The sequence below is a fragment of the Danaus plexippus genome, chromosome 20 (assembly GCF_018135715.1).
Source record: "Danaus plexippus chromosome 20, MEX_DaPlex, whole genome shotgun sequence".
In the NCBI taxonomy this organism is placed as follows: domain Eukaryota; kingdom Metazoa; phylum Arthropoda; class Insecta; order Lepidoptera; family Nymphalidae; genus Danaus; species Danaus plexippus.
The window spans coordinates 5,042,252-5,065,692 of NC_083550.1; the positions used below are offsets into that span (position 1 = coordinate 5,042,252).

At 29.7% G+C, this 23,441-nt stretch overlaps 1 protein-coding gene across 1 annotated transcript in view; it reads left to right on the forward strand.

Moving 5' to 3' along the window:
- The first annotated feature begins 108 nt into the window (after nucleotides 1–108).
- The window catches only part of LOC116774123 (uncharacterized), a 41,314-nt gene continuing 17,981 nt past the window's right edge, over nucleotides 109–23,441 (forward strand). The window contains exons 1-3 of the mRNA XM_032666777.2: nucleotides 109–329; nucleotides 20,471–20,562; nucleotides 21,299–21,473. Coding sequence (XP_032522668.2) covers nucleotides 20,499–20,562; nucleotides 21,299–21,473 — 239 coding nt within the window. The 5' untranslated portion in view covers nucleotides 109–329; nucleotides 20,471–20,498. The remainder of the gene's footprint in view (nucleotides 330–20,470; nucleotides 20,563–21,298; nucleotides 21,474–23,441) is intronic.

Genomic DNA, 23,441 nt, shown 5'->3' on the forward strand with positions numbered 1-23,441 from the left:
TACTATACTAATTCGTCAATGGATTGCAAATACTTTGAAACATTCCTAGAGCTATAGCTGGCAGCATATCCCTGAAAAGGTGATTATTTCAGTGGAGGTTCGGCTTTCGAGCTGAACAGACGTTAGTAGGATGAAGGCGATTTTATCCTTCAAACTTTTGAATGTACAGTACGCGATCGTTTTCTAAATAGCTGAATTATTTTATCGGACTAATTAAAACAATCGCTTATCGAACAATTAAAAGTGTTTGCGTGTTGAACGTGTTAGTCTAAATTCCTATTAAGTGATGGTGATTTTTCTGTTTTATACCAACGCGACGGAACCAATAAGTAGGTTACTTTTTTATATAACAATATATATATTTGGGAAAGTAAAAGTAGACAAATTATATTTTTTTTAAATACTTTATTTTTTGGTTCACACTAAAAATTTCTGCAATGCAGATTGTTGGATGTAGATTAATTTTCTTATTTGTAAATATGATCAATTATAACTTTTAACAATTTTCATAAATAACAGTTTTACCGTCTACAGTATGATATTATAATGCTGTAATACACTTTTCGTATTTTATGAACTGAATACAAAATTTTCTCCTTTATTAAATTAAAAACGAAACAAATTACTTTTTGGTACATACCCTAACTTAAGTTTAATCACTTGTAAATATTGATATATTATATGAGGTTTTATAAAACGTAAAAATAATAAGTGATATATAACAGTACAGTAATATTTTTTATATTATCTTATGTTAATATTTATAAATTGAAGACTATTATTTATAATGTATTTGGAAAAAAAATTATACAATCACCATTTTACAGGTTTCAAGGTTTATTTTGAAAGTAGAAAAAAAATAATTCAAAATTCAAAAAGTAAAGTTACATTAAGCTCCAAGCGAATAAAATAAAAAAACGCGAGTGACTTCATAAATGCTTGTAGGCTGTTTGAATGAAAAGTTGTATTGATTAATTTAATTAAGGAGCAAATGAATGGAATCCTAATTTCGTGCTATGGATATTATATAAAGCTTTCTGTAATATAAATTTATTATGCGTATATAAAGATAAATTAATTATTGTTTTTTACTAACGAATATTTGCAACCCGTGCTCTGGTGAAAAAGGTCATCGGTAGGTAGAAAGTAGGTAAATATTAGTAAATATTCAATTATAAAAAAATATGAAATAAGAATGATCTAAGCACCGAGGACAGTATTCTTCAACGATGCAACTACTAGTGTATTTAAATGCGTAAATTTTTTGGGATCGACATATATTTTTAATTTGGTACCCGAGATTTCGTGCGTTAGGATTGTTAAACTTTATATCGCGTCTCCGTCTTGGTAAATAAATAATTTTATTTAATGAATGTACCGTTTATTACGTATTCTATATAAATTAAAAAAAAATTCAATCCGAATTTTTAATAAATGACAATTTTGCTAAAATATATAATGTTACTACAATATGTAATTATATTAATTAATTGAGTTGTTATTTTGATAAATTTGTCGTATTAATTACAATTTAATTGAGTGATCATGTTATCATTGTATAGGATACACGCAAGTCATGATTATTTTGTGCAAATTTGACCTGAATGGACGAACGTAATTACGTGGTCACACCTTGACAGTGACGCGCCCAGAACAAAACACCCAAATTTTTTAAAATTATAATTGACATATACATTTCGGGCTAAATAAGATGTTTAAAATAACGGTGAAAAAATGTAAAAAAATAATCAAGTTAAGTGATTGTTCAATAAGTAATTCTAGGACTTACACAAATGAACTGATTTTGTGTATATTTTATTAGAAACTAAACGCTTATCAGTGAAAATTAACTCGATTTTCTCTCAAACGTATAGTTGCAAGTAATCCTGTATCGCAAATTAATACAAAAAATCTAACGATAGCCAAAGCAAAATAAATGTAGGCATGAATAGTAAGTGACGATTTCTTGTTAAATTTATTTAAATTTCCTTGAGTTATACGTCCTGTATATAGTAGAAAGCTACAGAACATATTACTCTGTAATAATAGGAAGAAAAGATTTAATGAATTTTATAAAGCAAAAAGAAATCTCCACTTTTATAATATAATTTTATAGTTATTACAGCATTTCGCAGTCTCAACCTCCTTTCTGTTTTCTATCTAAATACAGTTCCTTACACATACACCAACATCACAGCTGGAAGCTTGAATTATACCACAGTATCCATAATAAATGGCGGCCTTATATCTGCCTCTTTGTTATGATATATTATATTAGTAAAATAATGTTATCTTTGACACATACATACATACATATATAAAATCATACATTTAAGGAAAACCAACTTATTTTTTACAGCATTAATCCCAATATTATCGTGTTATTCACCATAAATAAGTAAATAATCATTGCGATTCATTGGTGCTAATATAGACGTATACACACACTCTCACATATATCTGTAATACAATACACATCTGCTGTTTTTGAAACATAACTTAATTATATTATATTATAACTTAAAAATATTAAAACTCTCAGTTAACAAAATCATTACTATTATGTTAATGCTCCTTGGTGAAGCCGGCCAGAAATTATTAAGATTAAAAGTGTCATAGTTGATTCACTGTCACATAATTTAAAAGTTCTGTTACAGCTCTGTCTACAACGCACTTACGTAAATTAAAGTAACGCGCGTAAAGATTTTTATAAAATTTAATCGTCTTATATTTTTATTAACATTTTATAAAAAAATAATTTGTGATATTTTAATAATAGTGTCATTATATCTATCATAAATATATGCTTCTTTGTTGTATATAAACGCTTGTATATAAAGGCTAGCTATCTGAACTTCTTTTGTATTTACTCCAAATGATTTTTTTATGGACTTTCAGGTGTACATTTTACTGAATTGAGACTTTCACCAGAGGTTTCAATATAACAATTAATTTGAATATATTGTTATACATATTGTATCAGTAATAGGTCGTGATCTCGTCATTAATGCAGTCTTCTCTTCTTCCGTGCATATGCTAATGTAATATTATTCTGAAAAACCAGTCTGAAAGTTTATTGCAAATTTAGCGCTCAAAGACTAGAAGACACAAATAAAAACAAAAATTATTCGTGTAATAAAACTCTCTTGTCTTTAGAAGCTGTTACTTTTGAAGCTTTTTTTTAATGTATTAAACACCTTTATCAAACTTATTTTACATACTAGTGATCCTATTATATATATAATATATATATAAAATAATTTTCGATAGTTCTTGGATAACCATAACCTCAAAACAACCACAAAATTGGATTTATTCTAATATTATGTGTCTACTGTGATATTACTAAACAATTATTTAGATAATATTCAATATAATACCTCGTAACTTTCGATACAAAAACCTGAATCTGAAATCCTTACTGTGAGTTTATGTAGAAATAATTTTCAATTGTTTTATTGCAATCAATCATCTTCTTCGATGTTTCGAACAAACACTATTCAGATGTTTCGTCGTCATCCGTTTTCCTTTCTTGCTATTTTTTCATTAAGCATTTCAGAACAATTCAAAGGAAATCTTTGTTTCTTAGATTTTTTATATATTTTTTTAAATAAGTTACTTCGCTAAGATTAAGTCTTATCTCATCTCTAAGTGACCAAACAATAGGAAGTTGTAGTTTGTATTAAAACCTTACTTACTTATTAAAGGCTATAATTAAACATTTTATTGTCTTTTTGAATTTTTTTATGCTATATATCCAGTTGTAGTTTTCAAAGTCAGCAAATTTGAAAGAAATTATCCCTCGATTTCTTATTTATAATAATTACAAAATATGCTTATTAAACAAGGACCATTATGGGTTAACGCTACACTATCCATTACAACGCACCGTATTCAGCACTCAAGATACTAGATAAGTTTTATGGAATCATTATAATCATAACTATATTTTTTAAAATAAAATCTTATAAATCACCCACTGTAAGCGTAGAAACACCAACGCAATAGGACGGGTGACATTAGTTTGACGTCCTTATCTATGTGTATGGGTGTGCGTATCTGTCTGTATCATTGTAACTTTCTAAGGGATCGACTGATTTCGATGCGGTTTTTTCATTTAGAATCTAGATTCCTTGAGGTGGTTCTTAGCTATGTTTGGTTTATATTGATCCAGCGGTGGCTTATGGTTAATAGAATCGTTTAAAGACAATGCGTCGAGTTTTTTTTGTTTATTTGTGATAACGATTTTGGAATACAATTCTTTGGTATCCTAAAATTATTGATAGTCAAACAAATATTAACCAGTTTTATGATAAAAACCTATATTTTTTTATAAATCAATACTTTATATTACATTTCTTTCAACTCACAAAGTGGAGTTAAATTAACTTTTATATGCAAAATATATTTTTAAGAATTTTAATTATTTAAACCAACTAAGACCAAAACGTTTATTATTAGTATTGTACTCAATAAATAGATTTCATCCCATCGAGAAGAGAAAATGAGAAGACAGGAAAAGTACTTGTAAAGTAACTGTTTGGATATATATATATATATATATATATATATATATATAGTGATATGTGAACAAAAATGTTGATATAATTGAATGTATTTTAGCGGTAAATGTGATAGTGTATCATAATATCCATGTTAGTTCTCCCACTCATTCACCCGCTTACAAATTTGAGGATCTATCTATCTATGTATCTACATATAGTGTTTCTTATGTACAACTAAACTTCTTGAATTGCAACGATCAACTTGGATACTATAATAGAACTTCTGTTCCGGATAATATGTTTAGCTGTATTAAGTTATCAATGCAACATTTCAAGAACTCGTATATCTGTTTAAACTTCTTTATGGTATTATGCAGATAGATATATGTGGAAGTGATAAAAATCAAAGTAGCTTTGGGTATCTGCGTATGTTTTTACGTATTTTACTATAGAAATACAGAAACAGTAGACTATTCACAAAATTTTTGCTATTTCGTTCCAGTTGAATGCAATATACAATAAAAATCGGCATGCTCTAAACACGTATATGCATAATACTAGCTTTTCTACCACCTAATAAATAATTTGAAATTGATAACAATGTTATTGAAAGTTACAAGTCTCGAGTTTATTAAAATCTACGTGGTCCATTGAAAACAAAAAAAGAAACTGCGAAAAAAATTCATGCAAAGATATGAAAGTCACTTCAGATATTTAAAATTTGTGTTAAACATTGGTATTTGAACAAAAATGTTATTCTCCTCACAAAATATACTTCTTTTACAATACTTTAACAAAATATCGAACAATGGCAATACTGGCGGGTCACCAAAGCGCTATAAAACTTTATTCAAATGGTATTCAACTTTGGCACACCTTACGATCAAAAACTTCATTTTGTGAACTGTGTTTCAGCGAAATTTTTAACGAAATGTGAAGGAATATGTGAATTCGGTTACTTTATCATGAAATCTAATAGCTTCCAAGTCTCAATCTCTTTTTATAACCCAACATACAGTTGATCCAACAAGAGATGACCGTAATGAAATATATGTGAAAACATTAACATTACAAAACACAGGTGAATTTAAAAAATAGCATGCCGCAATAATAAGTCGTCGAGAGTAACGACGCAGAAAATTAAAAACCCAATCGTTCACGTTCCTTCCCTCTTTTAATTGAAATTGCTCAGTTTACGACTTAGATATAATTTTTGTTTTGAGTAAAATAAATGGAGGCACTGTAAAATTATTTCCGAATAAACTGTGATATACTATTTATTAAAAAAATTTGAATCATTTTAAAGTTGATAAAATCATACTTTCTATATTTATCACTAGAAATGAGGTGAAAATAAAAATTAAATTGACGCGTATTCGGAGGTTCCTCACTTATCATTAAGCTATTAAATAGCCTGTAAAGTAACTTGTCTCTCAGAATGGGAAATATAATTTTGTATATATTTCTTCTAGATAGTGACGTTGTTTTTAAACTTAATATATTCCAGAATAAGCTCTGAAATACAAACGTTATATAAACGATGTGTATAAATTCTACATATGAAATGCTATCAGGTGTTTATATACACGAAGGTAAGAATGGAAATAAAATAAAATGTGCTTGTGGAATATCACATTATATAAATAAGTTTTAGGAACGTTTTCTTTGAGGTAATTTTGAATTCGGGCTAATACATATGTTCAAGTTTTTACTTATTACACGTTGTGAACAATGAACAAAATAAATATTTAAGTTAATTTTCGTAGACAAAACATAGCTCTAGGTGTTTTGATATCAAAAATTAATAAATACATTAAATAGAGCACAATATAAGTATTGAAAACAGTGGGATTATATCAGGACATACATTGTAATAAATTATTATAAAAATATCAATTTCTTTTAGAATACACAATACTTTTGTGTTAAAAGTCGGAAATATTTCAAACATTGTATGTAGGATTTAGTTTAAGAGTGTTGCTATCTTGGACATTTTATTGGTTGGATTTAAAGAGAACGTACAAGGTTATGATATCTAAAATATTTTCCAATATTATTATGTTTCCCTAAAATATATATTGTACTGGCATTTTAGAAAGAAATATTTCTGGAATATTTTCTCTTACAATTCCATATTTCCATAATTACATGCAAAAATTTAATCGAAGCTCATTTTCAAGTTTTGCGAGTATAAATAATACTCACACGTGTCACTAGTAATGCCATACCACGAATGCCATGAAAGATACATATTTCTAAAGTTACTTTAATTTAAGGGGTAATATTTCTTAGTTTTAACGTCTCAGATCTTTTGAGAAAACAACAGTTTTCCAAGTGTGAAAATCATGGATATATTTCACAGGGGTTTATCACGCTCTTAAGTTATCTAGTAATAGCGTGAGGTGAGACAATTTATACGAGGGTAGCTCGAAGACGCGTCTGCTATACGCGATTAGACCGTAGACCCTTACTTGGGTCTTTAAACCGTATATTCTAAAACACTTGTCTTAAGTGTTCATTTTCCACGCACTCATAATATAGATAATATATATCGGTACAATCATGCTGCTAAGCTTTCCAAAAACAATTTTCTTTATACATAAAGCTAGTTATACATTATATTTGAGTATCCTCTCAGAATTTTTGGTATTTTTTTAAGTTTATGTTACTTTATATTTTATAATATTCGTAAAAGCCTTCATTTCAATATTGTCACGGAGAAAACAATATAAAAAAATATCTTTTAAGGGATTTTTGTTTTTAGACGTGTCATTATTTTTTGGTTTGAAATTAAATAAAAAAAATATCCAAAATCATAGGCAATTTGCGTGATATTATAACAAAATACCTTTTAATATATTAAGTATAAATAAAATACGAAAAATGTTATAGAATTAAACAAAAAAAATGTACTTATTACTTTTAGAGAGATGAAGATCATGTTTGTTATTATAGTAATTCATATCTGATTATGTGACCAAGGGAAAGCTTCCAATATGTCAGATTCTACCCTTTTTTAAAGGATAGCTAAGTTGACAATCTTAAAATCTTTGCTATTATTTTATGATGAATATATGTCGGTGCAACGACATTTAAAACCATAAGGGATAGTTGTTTCATAAGTATATTACTCTAGAGGGTAGACGTGACATAATCAATGTCATGGCGTTATTTTAGTGATTTCTTTAACAAAATTATTTGTTCTACACTTCGTTGTATGATTTGTATCAAATTTTCTTTAAAATGTTAATCCATCGTGATTTGTAATATGTGAAGATTAATCATTCTGTAACTTTAAAGATGACGAAAACTGAAGTAGTTACCAAATCGTAATCCATGTCAATCAATTATGTTTTCTATAAAATATTAAGTTGCAATATAGAGATTGGATGTCTTAATAGTTAATTACTAAAACTTATGTAATGTTTTGTGCTTTTTTGAATATCTAAGATTATTCGTCGTAGCTTAATATTTAAAATTAAAAGAAATGTAATGAATTTACACAGCCCATTTATATTCGCAAATGTTGGCGGAAGATACACGGTAGTGTGAGAGCCATCTAGGAGGAAGATTATCTAATTACAAGTGCAAGTTAAAGTCTGAAGTAAAGTATTTGTGAGTATTTTATTAGCTAAATGAAAATGGAAAATGGAAAATAGAAGCCGACTGTTGTAAATAGTGATAGTGACGGCAGCATTGCTGATGTCACACTTTTTAAAAATCAAAAATTGCATGGTGCTTTGACTTTTGTAACAAATTTCAGTATATAATATTTTCTCCTTGTGTTTTTCTTTGTATCTGGCAAAAAATGTCTGCTTTTGACATAAAGATTTAAATAATAATTATTAAGCTACGTGATACTTTTCGTAAATAAAGAACCCGACAAAAGCATCAGACTGGATGAGTTCTGCTTGTGAAAAGATACTTTTAAGGGAGGCAATTAAAACACAAGAAAGACAATTAACAAAAAAGCTAAGTAACGTTTGGTGTCTTATAATTACAATCAAGATAATTCAAGATATTTAAAACGTTACATCTGACTTTATCAACAAAGGTTATTTATGTCAACACAAAATCAAAAACAATTTAATTAATATCAACCGAGAAATGAATAAAATTTTAATTATAGCTGTCCATCCAGTATTTTAATTTGTAAATGTAATTTCAATTTGTCCGTAAGCCTCAAACATGATACGTTTGAGTGTGTCACATTCTTGGACATTTCATTTGCGGAACCGATGAGCCAGAACTTTATGAGAAGAATTTATATGAATTCAATTTTACTCTATATTTAAAATATTTATACGATAATATTTATTTTGATACAAAAACGTTTAATCTTTTCCACGTCCAATAGATAAATTTTCTTTATCGTAAGAAATAATTATTGTTATTAATTATAATGGTGTGTTATCCTCTTCTATGGCCTTGGAAAAAATAATAACAGAAGTATAATTTATTGTATGAATTTTCAATTGTTTTGAAGGTTCCGTCCGACCCAACCCATTTCGTTTCCAATGATAATGAAATATGTAGACAACTTTAATTAACAAGACATTATTCCTGTTCATTGAAATTACAGGCGAAGAAGAAAGAAAAGTAAAAAAATACAAGCAACATATGTAGATACTTCTATGAAATTCCTACACCAAGGCTTAACCTACATAAAAAAACTATAACTATAAATATAGTTGTATTTTATTTGGTTTCAGGCCTTGCGTCCACTTCAAACCTATCAATAGGTATACCAAACACATTCAGCATGTCATTGATTTTTTAAATAGAAATGGGGGGGGGGGTGTAAAAAAAGGTGACGCGAATTTAAAGAACATACAAGTCAATTGTATAAAAAATCATGATATTAGAGTCGTTAAGATTAATGAACGTAGATTTAACAAGTAACAAAACTTTAATTCAAATGTCGCGGTGCAAAGAAATCGATTCACGAGATATTGGCGCATAATAAGAAATTTTAAAACTATTTCTATAGAAGCAATAAAAAAATATTTTATTTATTAGTATCGATAAATGAAGAAATTCTTTTGCTTTAAGCCATTATTAATATAAAAACTGAAGTGTCATTTAATTACTGTATATAATCCTAGTACACATTATATTATGTTATTAGCTTAAAGCTCTACTCTCGATATATTATGATTGTTCCATTATTCGATCCCGACTGAGCAAATATGTGATTGATGAATGTTTATACTAGTCTGGATTCTATTCTGCGAGGAAAATATCAATGAAAAACTCCAAGACTTTTTCGTATTGTAATAGAAACCTGACCCAAACAGCATATTCTGTATACTCTGTTAGGTACTGAAATAAAATATTTCGTGTTGGTTTAAATTAAAGCTATTGGCGTTATTAGTATAATAGAGCTTATGTAGGCGGAATAAAAAAAATGTTGATTTCCTTAAAGTACTTATATTTTTGTGAGAGGCCTCATTAGAATCTTTTTGTTAAATTATTACTTGAAACAGGAAAGTAAATTAAAAGTATTTCTTTCATAACGCTATAATTTTCAGTAATAAAATTTTCATATTACTATGAAACATTTTTTATGGTTAAAATTTGAATTAGTATTCAAAATCCAACGAAGCTCCGTAATTAACTCCGAAGATGGCTGCTTCCGCTCCGAAAGTTTAACTATTCATTTAATAGCTTTTAATTAAGAGTTCATAAATAATATCTGGAACTTAGAATTATGACCCCCGTAATTGTGTAGAAACCCTGATGAAAAAACATTTCTCTTCAGTAAACTGTAAAATTTTAATTACATTTTGGTCATTTAATAACTTATCATCATCGTGACCTTAGGTCATTTATTTTTTATACAAAAAAAACAAACTATGAAACCCAATAACAAATTCTGTTATAGATATCAACAATAATTGGTTACCTATTGTACTTTGGAACATCATTTCGACACATTTATCGCTACACAAAATCCAAATGCCCTTTTCCAATATTCGCGCACAATATGTCATGTGCCAAAAATGGCCGCCAGCGAACCGGTGAGAAAAACAGCTCGTTAAAACAGTTCCGGCGGAATGTTATTGCATTTTTTTGTGGCGAAATATTTAGTCCGTGTTAATAATTCAAAACAGAAATCTGTGTTTTAAAAATACAGGTAAACTATCATATGAGTTTTGAAGACATACATAAAAAATAATGTTATATTAATATATTATTGAATAATTATGTACTTGAAAATCCTAAACATATGGTAGTGGTTAGGATCAAGTTTAAAACGGGATGTTACTTTTACTCATGTTATTGTTGAATCATTATTGAACCAAGATTTAGTAAAACGATTGTAAATTTGAAAAGCAAAATATGTACAACAATTGTTAAGAAATGAGGACACTTTATATTTCCAGTATGACTTCCACATTAAATGACTTAAGCACTTTGATCAAGCAGTAAAAATTTTGATACGCATTTAGATCTTTATTTAAAAGGCAATAAGAGCTATTATCGTATGTTCATAATGTTGGCAAGAACCAAGATGGGTTTGGATTGTCGTCTTTATTGCTTGAACAATATGTTTCAACTGCTGTTTTATTTTCTGTCGGTTTCTATAAAGTCGCAGCCAGTGGCAAAGATTATTTCAGTTCGTGTAAGAAAAATTACTTAGGTCTTTTGTATTACAGCGCTACACATGCTAGTCATTTGTAACTGCCTACAATTTACTTAGTGTTTCTTACGTAGTTATTTTTACCGTATATGTTACAATGACTCATAGCAGGGTAATTTATACCATCCACATTGCAATTATTTCTCCTTAATATATATTAGTCTGTTGGCAGAAGCTAAAATTTATATGGAATTGTTTTGTCACACAATATCGTAGCTTGACATTCTAATGTAATGTTATGTAATTAAAATTAGTTATATCGATGAATTCTTTCACTTCGAAGATCAGCCATTGTAAAATTATTTTCGACCTTACTGGGAAAAGGAGTACTACATTTAAGTTAAACCACGATCAAAGAGTATTTAACCACGAGCGGCTAGTCTTTTAGATGTTATTATTCCGTGTTCTCTGCATTTATAGTCGAAGATTGCTTCGTATATAATACCGGATAATAAAACCGCAATAAGAAAGTTTTCGTTATTTATTTAAAACCATCTTTATTTAAGAGAAGATTATATAATAAATAAATAAAGTCTGCAATTTATAAATTTGTTAAAAGTAATAATTACATATTAAACATTTATCCTTTTCAAGACTGTCAATAGCACCAAAAATGAATACTTTAATCGCTATATATTGTACCGTTTATATGAAACGATCCTTGTTTCTATGGTTTTTAAGAATTTGATGATGAGATCATAACAAAAGAGTCGTCTCATTGAGATATAATTAAATTCTGTGAATATAAAGCCGCTGAGTGTAATATCTTGCGGTATTTGTAATCTGCTTTTGATTAATGCGTCAGTTTCTGCTATAAATAGTTAACCAGTGTCATTAACATATTGATGTTTTTTTTTTAATATAACAGAATGTTGGGAAAATTAAAGACATTAACATATTTGTATGCTTAATGTAACTATTTTTTCATTCGTACTAATATATATCTGTAAATACAGGTTACGTTAAACGCAGCCTTCATAAAAGCAATCGTTAAAAATGTATACATTTAGTCTTATGACATTTATATTTCCATACAATAAGGTCGACGTGTTGATAACAAAGCATCTCATAGTAAAAGCATCTCCAATTACCGTTCACTAAGACAAAAGAAACGATTAAACCAGTGCATTGTGCTACGAGAATTTGTCAGTGACATTTTTCATGATGCCCTAGAAATGTTATACGCTTTGTATAGGGTCCGAATTGCGTTTTTAATCATGCATCTTTTATAAGTTTTTTCAAATTTAAAAAAATACAAGTAGTAAAGTTAATGTAATGAGTTCTAAGATTTTCACGAGTTTTATTCATTTAAATTAAACTAATATTTTTCGGATAAACTACGCGTGATTTAGGAACTGCTAGGCATTTGTTAATGGGATGTAAGATATTCCTGGATAGCGGTCAATACTCGCGTCGTGACGATAGGGTTCTGGAAATCATACGTGAAGCGGGTAGTCTTTTCAAAAACGAGCCATCAGTAGGTTTTGTGAGAGAGAAAACTAGGGCTATAAATTTAAATGTCAAGCCTTACTCCATCCTTAAAGCGGCTTCGGATTGGACTATAATGATGGATACGTATGAAAAACAATACAAAATCCCCGAGGATATTTGTGCGTCGTCCTCCAGACCAGACATATTTATGTATTCGCGAATTTTGAAGCACGTTGTGATGATAGAGCCTACGGTTTCTTGGGAAACCAACATCCCAAAAGACCATACCATCAAGGTCAACAAATATTACGAGCTCACCAACGAACTCACTCGAAATAGGTTCGTTGTGGATTTATACGCGGTAAAAGTGGGAGCGAGTGGTATAACGGGATAAGTCTCTCTACAACCTACTAAAAGACTTGGGCCTGTCCAGAACTCACATCAATTCATTCTTGGAACGTACTTCGAAGGCAGCCCTTGTAGGTTCTTTTCAAATTTGGTTAGGTAGGGAGAGGAGCTTGGACAGTGGAGGTGAGCGTTTAACGCGCGTTAGTTAGGGGCCCCTTAAACTTACACCTGGGTCGCAAGACCCGGCACCCGCACGGTGAATCCATTGAATGATAAGAGGTTTCGTCTCTGTCGTCTTTGTGAAAAACTACATACTCCCGACGTTTTGGTTACTTTTGAGCAACCGTGATCACGGTCAGACGAGGCGTGAGTGTCTGTCAGTCAGTTTCATTTAAATGAAGTAAAGTTGATGTATTTTAGAAACTTAAAGCGCTGTAATAACTGAAGGACGTATGTATTTAAAATCAGACATGTATCGAGTATAAAAACAAATTGTAAAATTATTAAAATTTTACTCTTCGATATATACGTATTATTTGTGAGCTAGTGCATAAGATAGCGAAACAAAACAAGTCGAAAAATAAAATAAAAGTTATATTTTATTTATATTCTTACAAATTATATAAATATTTATAAGAATTAAATTTTAATAACTAGAATTGTATTAAATATAAGAACAGAAAGATATGTTATAACAATTAAAAAGATATATTATAAAAAATAAACCTAGAAACTTATAAATTAATATTAAATTTCATTGTTTTATTAGACAATTGATTTTCAAAGATGGCTTAGTTATTTGCAGGAGGTTCTTTCTTTATTCCTGTTTCGTAAGTTAAGATATTTTTAATTATTGCTATTAAAATAACTGAAGCATTGCGCAGAACAAAGGAGCTGAGATTAAATCAGTTTCAGTAAAGTCAGTCAGTGAGGTCAGTCTTAGAATTATTTGTTTCAGAAATGGTATATTATAATGACAACATTATGGTTAAGAACTCAATTAAATTATTTTCACATATTTTGTAGAGTTTAAAATAGGGAAAACCGTTTCATTCGTGAAAAATTTTAGTAGGAATAAATACCTACATTACTAACTTATTCTTCCTCTGTTTATACATATGTATGTATGTATATATAGTCGTAGATAATATTGCAATTAACACTAATATGAATAAATAATTGAATCCAATTTTTTTGTCGAAAGGTATAAAATAATTGCACATGTCTATTAATATTCTATTCTTAAAAGACAGTTAGGCCTCTTAACAAAATTGATATTCAATAACTAAGAATATTTGCGGCACGACTCAGCGTCGGGTAAAACCAGTCCACCCAATGTTGGTTAGGAAATAAAATTTCTGTTTTTTAGATGTGAAGACTGGCCGTCATATAGTGCTGATCTTAATCTAGTAGATTATGATTTAAGATCAGTTTTAAAGAGTAAAGCTTGCTCTAAACGGAGTGATAGCTTGGAGTCCCTAAAACAATTCATATGAATTGACAGTGAAGATTTTTCCTATAGATAGAGTATATGTAGCTATTGATAACCAGCCTCTATGTATAAAGGATACTATTGCAACCAAAAGAGATCTATTCTAACTAGCTTTATGTATTTTAAAAGTTTTATATTAATATATTATATTACTGTAATGGTAAGAAATGTGACGTAAAATAAATATATAGATACATATAAAATATTCGTAGCACCAAATACGCATTCTAAATCCAAGAAAAGTATTTTGTTAAAGAACAATGCGAAAAACTTATTTTATTGTCAAAGGGAATGTGTTCATATCATAAACATTTTTATGAAAAGAATAGGGAAGTGTAAGACTAACGTGGAGAGACTGGATACAAATCAACATATTTTAACATATGTTGAAGCTGATTTCCTTTTTAGAATGTTTTTGTTTAATTCTGTGACAGTCTTGCTTTATATTACACAAATGTGTGAAATGAGAAAGTAAGTATTTATTTCTAGTATCACACAAATAATTTTTATCAAAACAACTAAGTAGCTATTGTGTATAATAACATTACTAAGTTGTATGAAATGTTAAATTATACCCAAGGCATAGTTTTATTTTAACTGTGAGAAACGCAATCGAGTTATCATATAACAAGAATGTATTACATCATTTTTGAAAAGGTGCAATTGTACTCCTGGACCTCTTAACCCCACATATGTAGTTAAGAACCACCGCAGGGGAATACCTTTCAAATACTCCTCTTAAAAAAATCTATACCTTTGAGTGGTAACCTTTTTATGAAATGGTTTTACATATAGTTTTTAACAATTGTATTCAGTTTATCTGTTTTTATAAATTACATTTAACCATCATATATTATATGTAAGTATGTCATTCACACAGCTTCCATTGATAATTATATCTAACTCAAACTTTTATTAACATGTCGTATTTGAATGAGTGATTAACATATATCAACTGTCTTAAACAAATTAAAAAATTAAAAGGAGAAAGTTAAAAATTCCTAACAAAGAGATCCATTTTAGAGCTAAACGTTCGTATGAGTTTTTGATTCATTTTCTTAGGGATGTCAAAAAGTTCTTTTGAAACTGTGGTATTGAATAAGGCTTTTAAAACAGTCAACTAGTGACCGTCAACCAATTTCCCCTAGGCAAGATACGTTCTAAAGACGTGCTTTTAGACCTTGACTCAATGTGATGACATATACTCACTACAGACATAAATGGGCTCATTATAAAGCCTGCTTATATACACTAATAATGTTTTCGCAGGCGAAGTAGACGTCCAATTTGATATATGTAAATCATTCCAGTGTTCTGCCTCGATGACATGCTTTCATATTAATATACGAACAACTATAGCGAAGTCCCAAAAATATATTTTATCATAAGTATTTCCATTATATAGAACAAATTCTAATCATTACAGTTTTAAAATTCCTATCTATGCTTAAAAATATGTCACAATTTATTAATATATGCAAAAAAAAAGTGGTTTTGAAATAGCATATACATATATGTACTTCTCAATTATTTTTACTATAAATAACTACTTATATATAATTTACAATTTGTTAGTTGTTTTGGTTGATAAAGGAATAAATTTCAGTTATTTTAGCTATCACGATTTCAAGCTTCTACCCAAATTAAATTTATATCGACAATAAGAGAGTCGACGATGAACCTGTGTACGTCATGTAAATTCCACAGAGTAACCTTAATCAACAAAATCTGTATAACACAGTGCGGACCGCAAATTAGGACGGCTGTGGTTTTTAACGGGTGTATGATTAATTTCTTATTCAAGTCTTCCAAAACCTTGTTAAATAAATTTTAATAATTTACATTTCTACAGCTTAGATTTAGTATTATTGAGATAAATACGTTAAGTCTTTATTACAATTTTATGACATTTGATGTAAGCATAGGGTATTCATATTCAAGACGCAATTGTGACTTTTTAAAATACAGGTAACAAAAACCCCATTAGGCTAATAACATCGCGGACCGCACCCGTGACGAGCACGACCCTACGTGACTCGGAACGAATGACACAATTATACTCGTAATTCCTTTAAATAGGTTTTGTCAATTATATAATTACTATTCGCCTACGCGGATACGGGGCTTTGGACTGCGTTTTTTTTTTTCAAACCCGAAGTGACACATGAACCTTTATAGAAATCAAGATAGACTTTTGTTAGACTCGGAACTTTATCTGATTTGTGAAATTTTAAATTAAGAACAGATAAAATAAACATTCACATAAGTTTGTGATTACAGGTTTGAATTTAGAATGGTCAAATAAAAACTGTTTCATTATTTCTAAATCTGTACCACCTTCTTTATATTACAATAAGTCAACCAACATTACGTATTTAAGCACATGTATGGGGTTTTCCAATAGGGACGCTTGAACTTTGACAGCTGATTGCGGCCATGTTGTTTGAGTGACAGCTGTCAAATGCAGTGTGTTATATTCATTCCGTCCTCCCAAACCACCATGGCAGGTTACAGTGTCGAGCAGCACGTGCAAATCATAAAATTGTTTTATGAAAATGGGTCTTCAGTTCGAGCAACGTTCCGCGCACTTCGCCCGTTTTACGGTCGCGATGATCGTCCTGCCGAGTCGACTATCCGTCGATTGGTGGACAAATTCGAGTCAACCGGGTCAGTTAACAATCAGCCGGTTCCCGTGCGTCAACGTAACGCGAGATCTGCCGAGAATATCGCCGCTGTGCGCGACAGTGTCCTCGAAAACCCGCGGCAGTCAATTCCGCGTCGCGCACAGGAACTCGGCCTTTCGCAGACGACAACTTGGCGAATTTTGCGTTGTGACTTGAGCCTGCACCCGTACAAGATCCAGCTGACCCAAGAGCTCAAGGTTAATGACCATAGACAGCGCCGTGTGTTCGCTGACTGGGCATTAGAGCAGTTGGAAGTTGACGCCGATTTTGGCAAAAAAATCATCTTCAGCGACGAGGCGCATTTTTGGATGAATGGCTATGTCAACAAGCAAAATTGCCGTATTTGGGACGAGACCAATCCACACGAGGTTCACCAAGTGGCAATGCACCCGCAGAAAGTGACTGTTTGGTGCGGATTTTGGGCCGGAGGCGTGATTGGTCCGTATTTTTTCGAAAACGATAATGGTGTGGCCGTCACCGTCAATGGTGAGCGATACCGGTCGATGATAACCAACTTCTTTTGGCCTGAAATCGAGAATATGGATCTGGACAACATGTGGTTTCAACAGGACGGCGCTACGTGCCACACAGCACACGCTACGATGGAAGTTCTGCACGAGCAATTTCTGGACATGGTCATCTCGCGCGGAGGCGACGTGAACTGGCCACCGAGATCGTGCGATTTGACCCCGCTGGACTTTTTCTTGTGGGGTTTTCTTAAGTCGCAGGTCTATGCCAACAAACCGCAATCCACCGATGCCCTCAAAGTCAACATACGCCACGCCATCGATCAAATACAGCCCGATTTGTGCGCCAGAGTCATCGAAAATTGGACCTTTCGTGTGCGCGCCACCAACCGAAGCCGTGGCGGTCATTTGAATGATGTCATATTCCATACATAATGGGGTCGATAGACCTTCCAAATAAAAAAAATAAAAAAAATTTGCAAATATCTTTCCTACATGTATTTTTTTTTGCATTTCAAAGATCAAGCGCCCTTAATGGAAAACCCTATATATATATATATATATAAAATTTTTAGAGCACTACGGGAAATTAAAAAAATTTTGCACGTAAATGTAGAATTATCATAAAATTCCAATGAAATAAATATTCCTTTTAACTTATTTATAATTATACAGAATGTTTTCTAATTTATTTTAAATAAAAGTTTTGGTAATGTCTCAAAAAATCCATTATAGACACAAAACTCAATTATCATATCACATTTCAGAACGTTGGTAAAAGTGGTTCATAAAATTTTATTGTTCTGTACATATAACATACATTAACGAATTAAATTTTTTAGCTCTATTAAGTGATAGTCCGCTCCTTTTCATCATAGTATACAATTATTCATAAGCATTATATTTATTTATGAAAGACAAAGGATTTTACATACGAGTCCGTACCAAACCAGATATACTCGAGAGACTAAAAGTAAAATAGTATATTTTCTTTTTATCTTTGACCTAACTTGGCTTAGAATTCATTTTATGCACTTTGTAGTCACAAATTTTTATCTTAGTTTGTATTTTTATGGAATATAAGGACTTAGAATACTTGCATAGCAAACAATTTTATGTGACTGAATATAAAATATTCATTAAAGGCTTAGAATGTGTTCGTCATTTTTAATTACTATATTTCTTGTTATATATATATAAGGTGATAATGATTTATATCGTAACGAAAGATAAAAGTATTTATTGTTTAATGAAAAATACATTTTCGATAAAAAATACATATTCGATAAATATTTGTATTTGGAAAACAAAATGTATAAAAGAAAAAAATTAAGAAACTAGAAAGAAATAATGAAATAAATGATCTGCTTCCTTTACAGTGAAACCGCCTAAGGAGGTTTGTTTTTTTTTTCAATCTAGATGATATTAGCCCACGCTTTCATCTCATCTTTCTGTGAACAGAGTTACAGTAAAGTAAATTAATCATCGTTTTAAAAATTAAATTTAAATATACAAAAATATAAGAGAAGTAAACCTGAAAATAAATAATATATCTAAGATACATATTTCCTACTCCTTGAAATTATATAAATCCTAAGGAGTATATTTTTAGAATTGCAGTGGTTAAATTTTCCGAAAATAACAACCCTGTGTTAAAAAAATAAATCCCTTGCAGCTAACATCTGCCATCTTCATTAAATTCGTTGAAAAACCTACAAGCTAGACACACAAATCTTGCATTTATATTTCAAATATAAATTTTGATCTAACTTAGTTTCATTTCCTATTTTGAACCACAATATATGTAAGCGCTCGTGTAATATACAAGTATTTTCGTAGTCACCGTCAAAAACTGTTTATTTTGATATCACATTGAATGTATTTTGAAACAAATTACTCTCACGACTAAAACGAATCTATTGATTTCACTAACATAGAAATGGTACAAACTTTTGGGGCTCCGGGGTTGCGTAATAAATATATATATACATATTCCTGAATGTCAACAATAAAAAAAAATCAAGGGCTTAGATTTGTAAAGAATAATAATTAATTTCGTTTTAGTTTGAAACCTTTACGAAAATCTATACAAAACAATATAATAAACAGTTTTGTTACGCCTGCAGAATATAGACTTTGATTTCGTTTGATACATTAATATAAGTATTATATTCAATTCTTAAAATTGAATATGATTTATTTGATTTAATTTACAAAGTAAATAAATAAATAACAACACCTGAATGAATTCTTAATATCGGAATGTAAAAATTAACACAAGAAAATGGAAAATTCTTATTTGACACAATATAAACTGTTATTAACCTAATTAAGTGGTCTGTGTGATGTTCATCCTTTGTCCCTGGTACGCTTTGGAAACATAACTCTATATAAGCGATCGCTGACTACTAATATATTTTAAAAATTACAAGATTGGATCTTTTTATATAGCTATCAGGGATGCAGAAAAAACTTAACGCTTTAACTTTCAGTCTTCTGTTTATGATATAAGTATACAATATATACGAAAAAATCTTTATGATCTCAGCTACAAAATTGAACATCAAATTTTACTTACCTATTATTGTATATTATTATATTGGCTGATGAAACTGACTCCAGGAGATGTAAGAGCAGCCTCTCAATTTTCCGACTTTGATATAAAGTTATAACTTTCTTTGTAAATGATTTAATATGTAAAAACCCGTTTATATATAGTTGTATATATATGAGTATAATATATACTATGTATATATGTATCTGTGTTACTTATAAGTTGAAAATATACGCAATATCCGTGGAATATTAGGCCAAACTTACCATAGAATATTTTCTTGGAAAACACTAGAAAATTTGCACGTAAAAAGTAACTTATTGTTTATTACTATCGTTTGTTTCAGACCTGCGGAGCGGGTAGGATGCAGCGGTATGCACCACATCGCACTGCTCTTGATGCTTCTCATGAGGGCAAGTGCCCATTTGAATATGACGGGTAACTTTATGTTAATATAATTTATGTATCCTGGACGTATCCTGACGTTTCCACTCAATAGTTTCAAACAAACCTTCGCGATATGCGAAAATAGGCTCTCTCCTGTAACATACATCCCCATTATGTCAAATTACATCCCGCGAAGAGTTTCAAAGTTTTCACCTATGTATTTGAAATATTCAAACATCACGAAGGATTATATAATGTAAAGCTATTTATTTGATCTTTTTTGACACTGTTACGAAATAATTTCAATTCAACACAAAATAATTTGATGAGTTTTATAAGAAAAGAGTCATTATCTTTTATATTTAGTTATATATATTTAATATATATATATATATAATTTAATAACAATAAGAAGATAAATATGATAATAGAATGAATGAAACTGAAATTTATCAAATTCAACCGATTATCAACAAAATTTTCCAACCTGTCAAGTTAAGGAGAATTGAAGCATTCTAAGCCAGATTAATTGCTTAAGTTAAAGCTAGAATTACTCATCAAAATTATATTGTTAGCGCTAAAATGAAATACTTATAACGGTTATATAATTTGAATTATAAAATTAATATTTCAAAGTACTATCAGTGTGTTATAAAATATAAAAACAGTAATATATTATCACAACTTTTTGTTCGTTGATACCATGTATGCAGAAAAAACAACGGTCTCTTCAGCAAAAATAATCATCTTTTATTAAAAACTTTGCTAAGATTAATATTTATTTCAGCTTCGCCTACTTCTGATTCTACATATCTTCTCAGAAGTACATTGCCACCAACTGTATTTACCTTGTCAGTGACAAAGGCAAGACGGATTTCATCTAGACGGGGAAAGTCGGATTCACCGATGTTGAATTACATTTTTGATTCATATGCGACAAATAACAAACATTTTCATGACAAGTAAGTAATATTAAAAAAGGAACATATTTCCATACTATATTTTTTCACATAATACAGTCCCTTAACATTAATTACAAAGTATTCTAAAACCGTTATAATGACAAGGCATTTTAAATATATCTTTACAAGACTATAAATAATTATAGTCTATGTAGTCTATGGAATATAAATTCCAGAACGCAAAACCAACAATAAAATAAAAATGTGCATAAAATGTCTATAATATAACTAGGTTGGAGCTATAACATACTAATATATAAGTTTTCTTATGAAAGTAGGTTGCTAGGGTTGCTGTTTTTAAGAAAAACATAGTCCGGCTTGTGTTATATGCAAAGATAGCAGAATTTAATAGCAGGTATTTAAATTTTGTAATAATAAAATTTTGATTTAACCGTAATATTAATATATATAGAAATATGGACCCATATTTCTCTCGGAAAAGAAAATATTGAAAAAAAAATTATCTTTACTTCTGTTTTATTTTCAGTCTTTGTTTGGTGAAAAAATTAATATTAATGTGATCTAGAACAATAAATATTACTTCAAACTGCCCTGAAGGCTACATAAAATCTTCCCCTTGTGTTTTCTTGGAATTGTTTTAAGAACACTTATTTTTATTCACACACTTCCTATAGACAAGAGCTGATTTTGAATTGACACGTATAATAAACATTTACGAGATCAATTTACTCCATTACGAGTTATCACGCGATGTTCGAAAGTAAACGTCTCTTATCTCTCAAGTGAGGTAAAGAATCGAAAGAAAAAATATATACAAATAAATACTTTACACATTTCTAAACATTTCTAACGAAAACTTGTTTTTTATTTAAATACAAGGGCATTTGTGGCCGCGCTTATATTTAAATTTATGTAGTGGTTTTACGTTGTGAAAGAAGCTGTAGAATGAAGATTAATTCTAGGTAAAACCAACTCCTTTTAAGCTCATTTTATGCTTGAATAGGAAACAATTTAAATGTTCTTTGAGAGTGGTGAGATCTCTTACTCAATAATGTCTTCTAAAGACTCTAGTTGTCAGCATTCAATATGTTTTAATTAATCCCTCCGCATATTAAAATCTGTCCGTGATGATATTATAGTTTTTTTAAAGTAAAAATTGTTCTGACCGAATATTAATCTGACAGATAAAAAAACAAATTAGGTGTGTAATAAAAATTTCTCCACTTCAACCAATTCATAAAGACTTTTAGCATTCAAATAATATAAGCAATTTATTTGTAAGTGGTTGTAATTTTTTCTTAACAAATAAATAAAAAAAAAGTGTAAAGTAATGAGAAAGAATATTGCTCTATTTAATGAGAAAGAATATTGCTCTACCCATTTTTTAATAGTGTGCTTAGTACGAGTTTACATCATTCCCCAAAAAACCGGAATTTTTTAATGTTCCTGAACGATATATATTTATTTTTTATAAATCTATATACGACGGCATTTGGAGGGAAGCGTCGACACTGCGTGTGTTCTGAGCGATACACATTCGTGCTTAGGTTACAGACGCTACCCGCTAATTGATTTTGTTTCACAAAGGAATTCGGTTCTTTTGATATAATAATAAAACGTTTGGCGATGTAATTCAAATTAATTAAGAAATACCAATAGTGGTTGAAAAGTGTACACATTGACTTCGTATAACGAACTAATACATAATTTAAAAATGAAATTTTAAGTTTCAGGAGATTTCTTTATTCCACTCAGAAAATTAGCAGACCAAGTCACTATAAAACAAAATCACAAAACGATTTCTTGGGCTATAAGACATTAAATCGGAAGAATAGTAAAAGGTAGATAAATAGAAATCTTATTTTAAAAAAAGAAATAAAATAGAATCAGTTGATAGAATTAAAGGAAATGTTACTATGCTATTACACTTTTAATTGCTCCTATTTACTCAGGTTTTATGTTTGAAATACTTTACTTTTGACAAAAATCGGAAAATATAGTACGGTA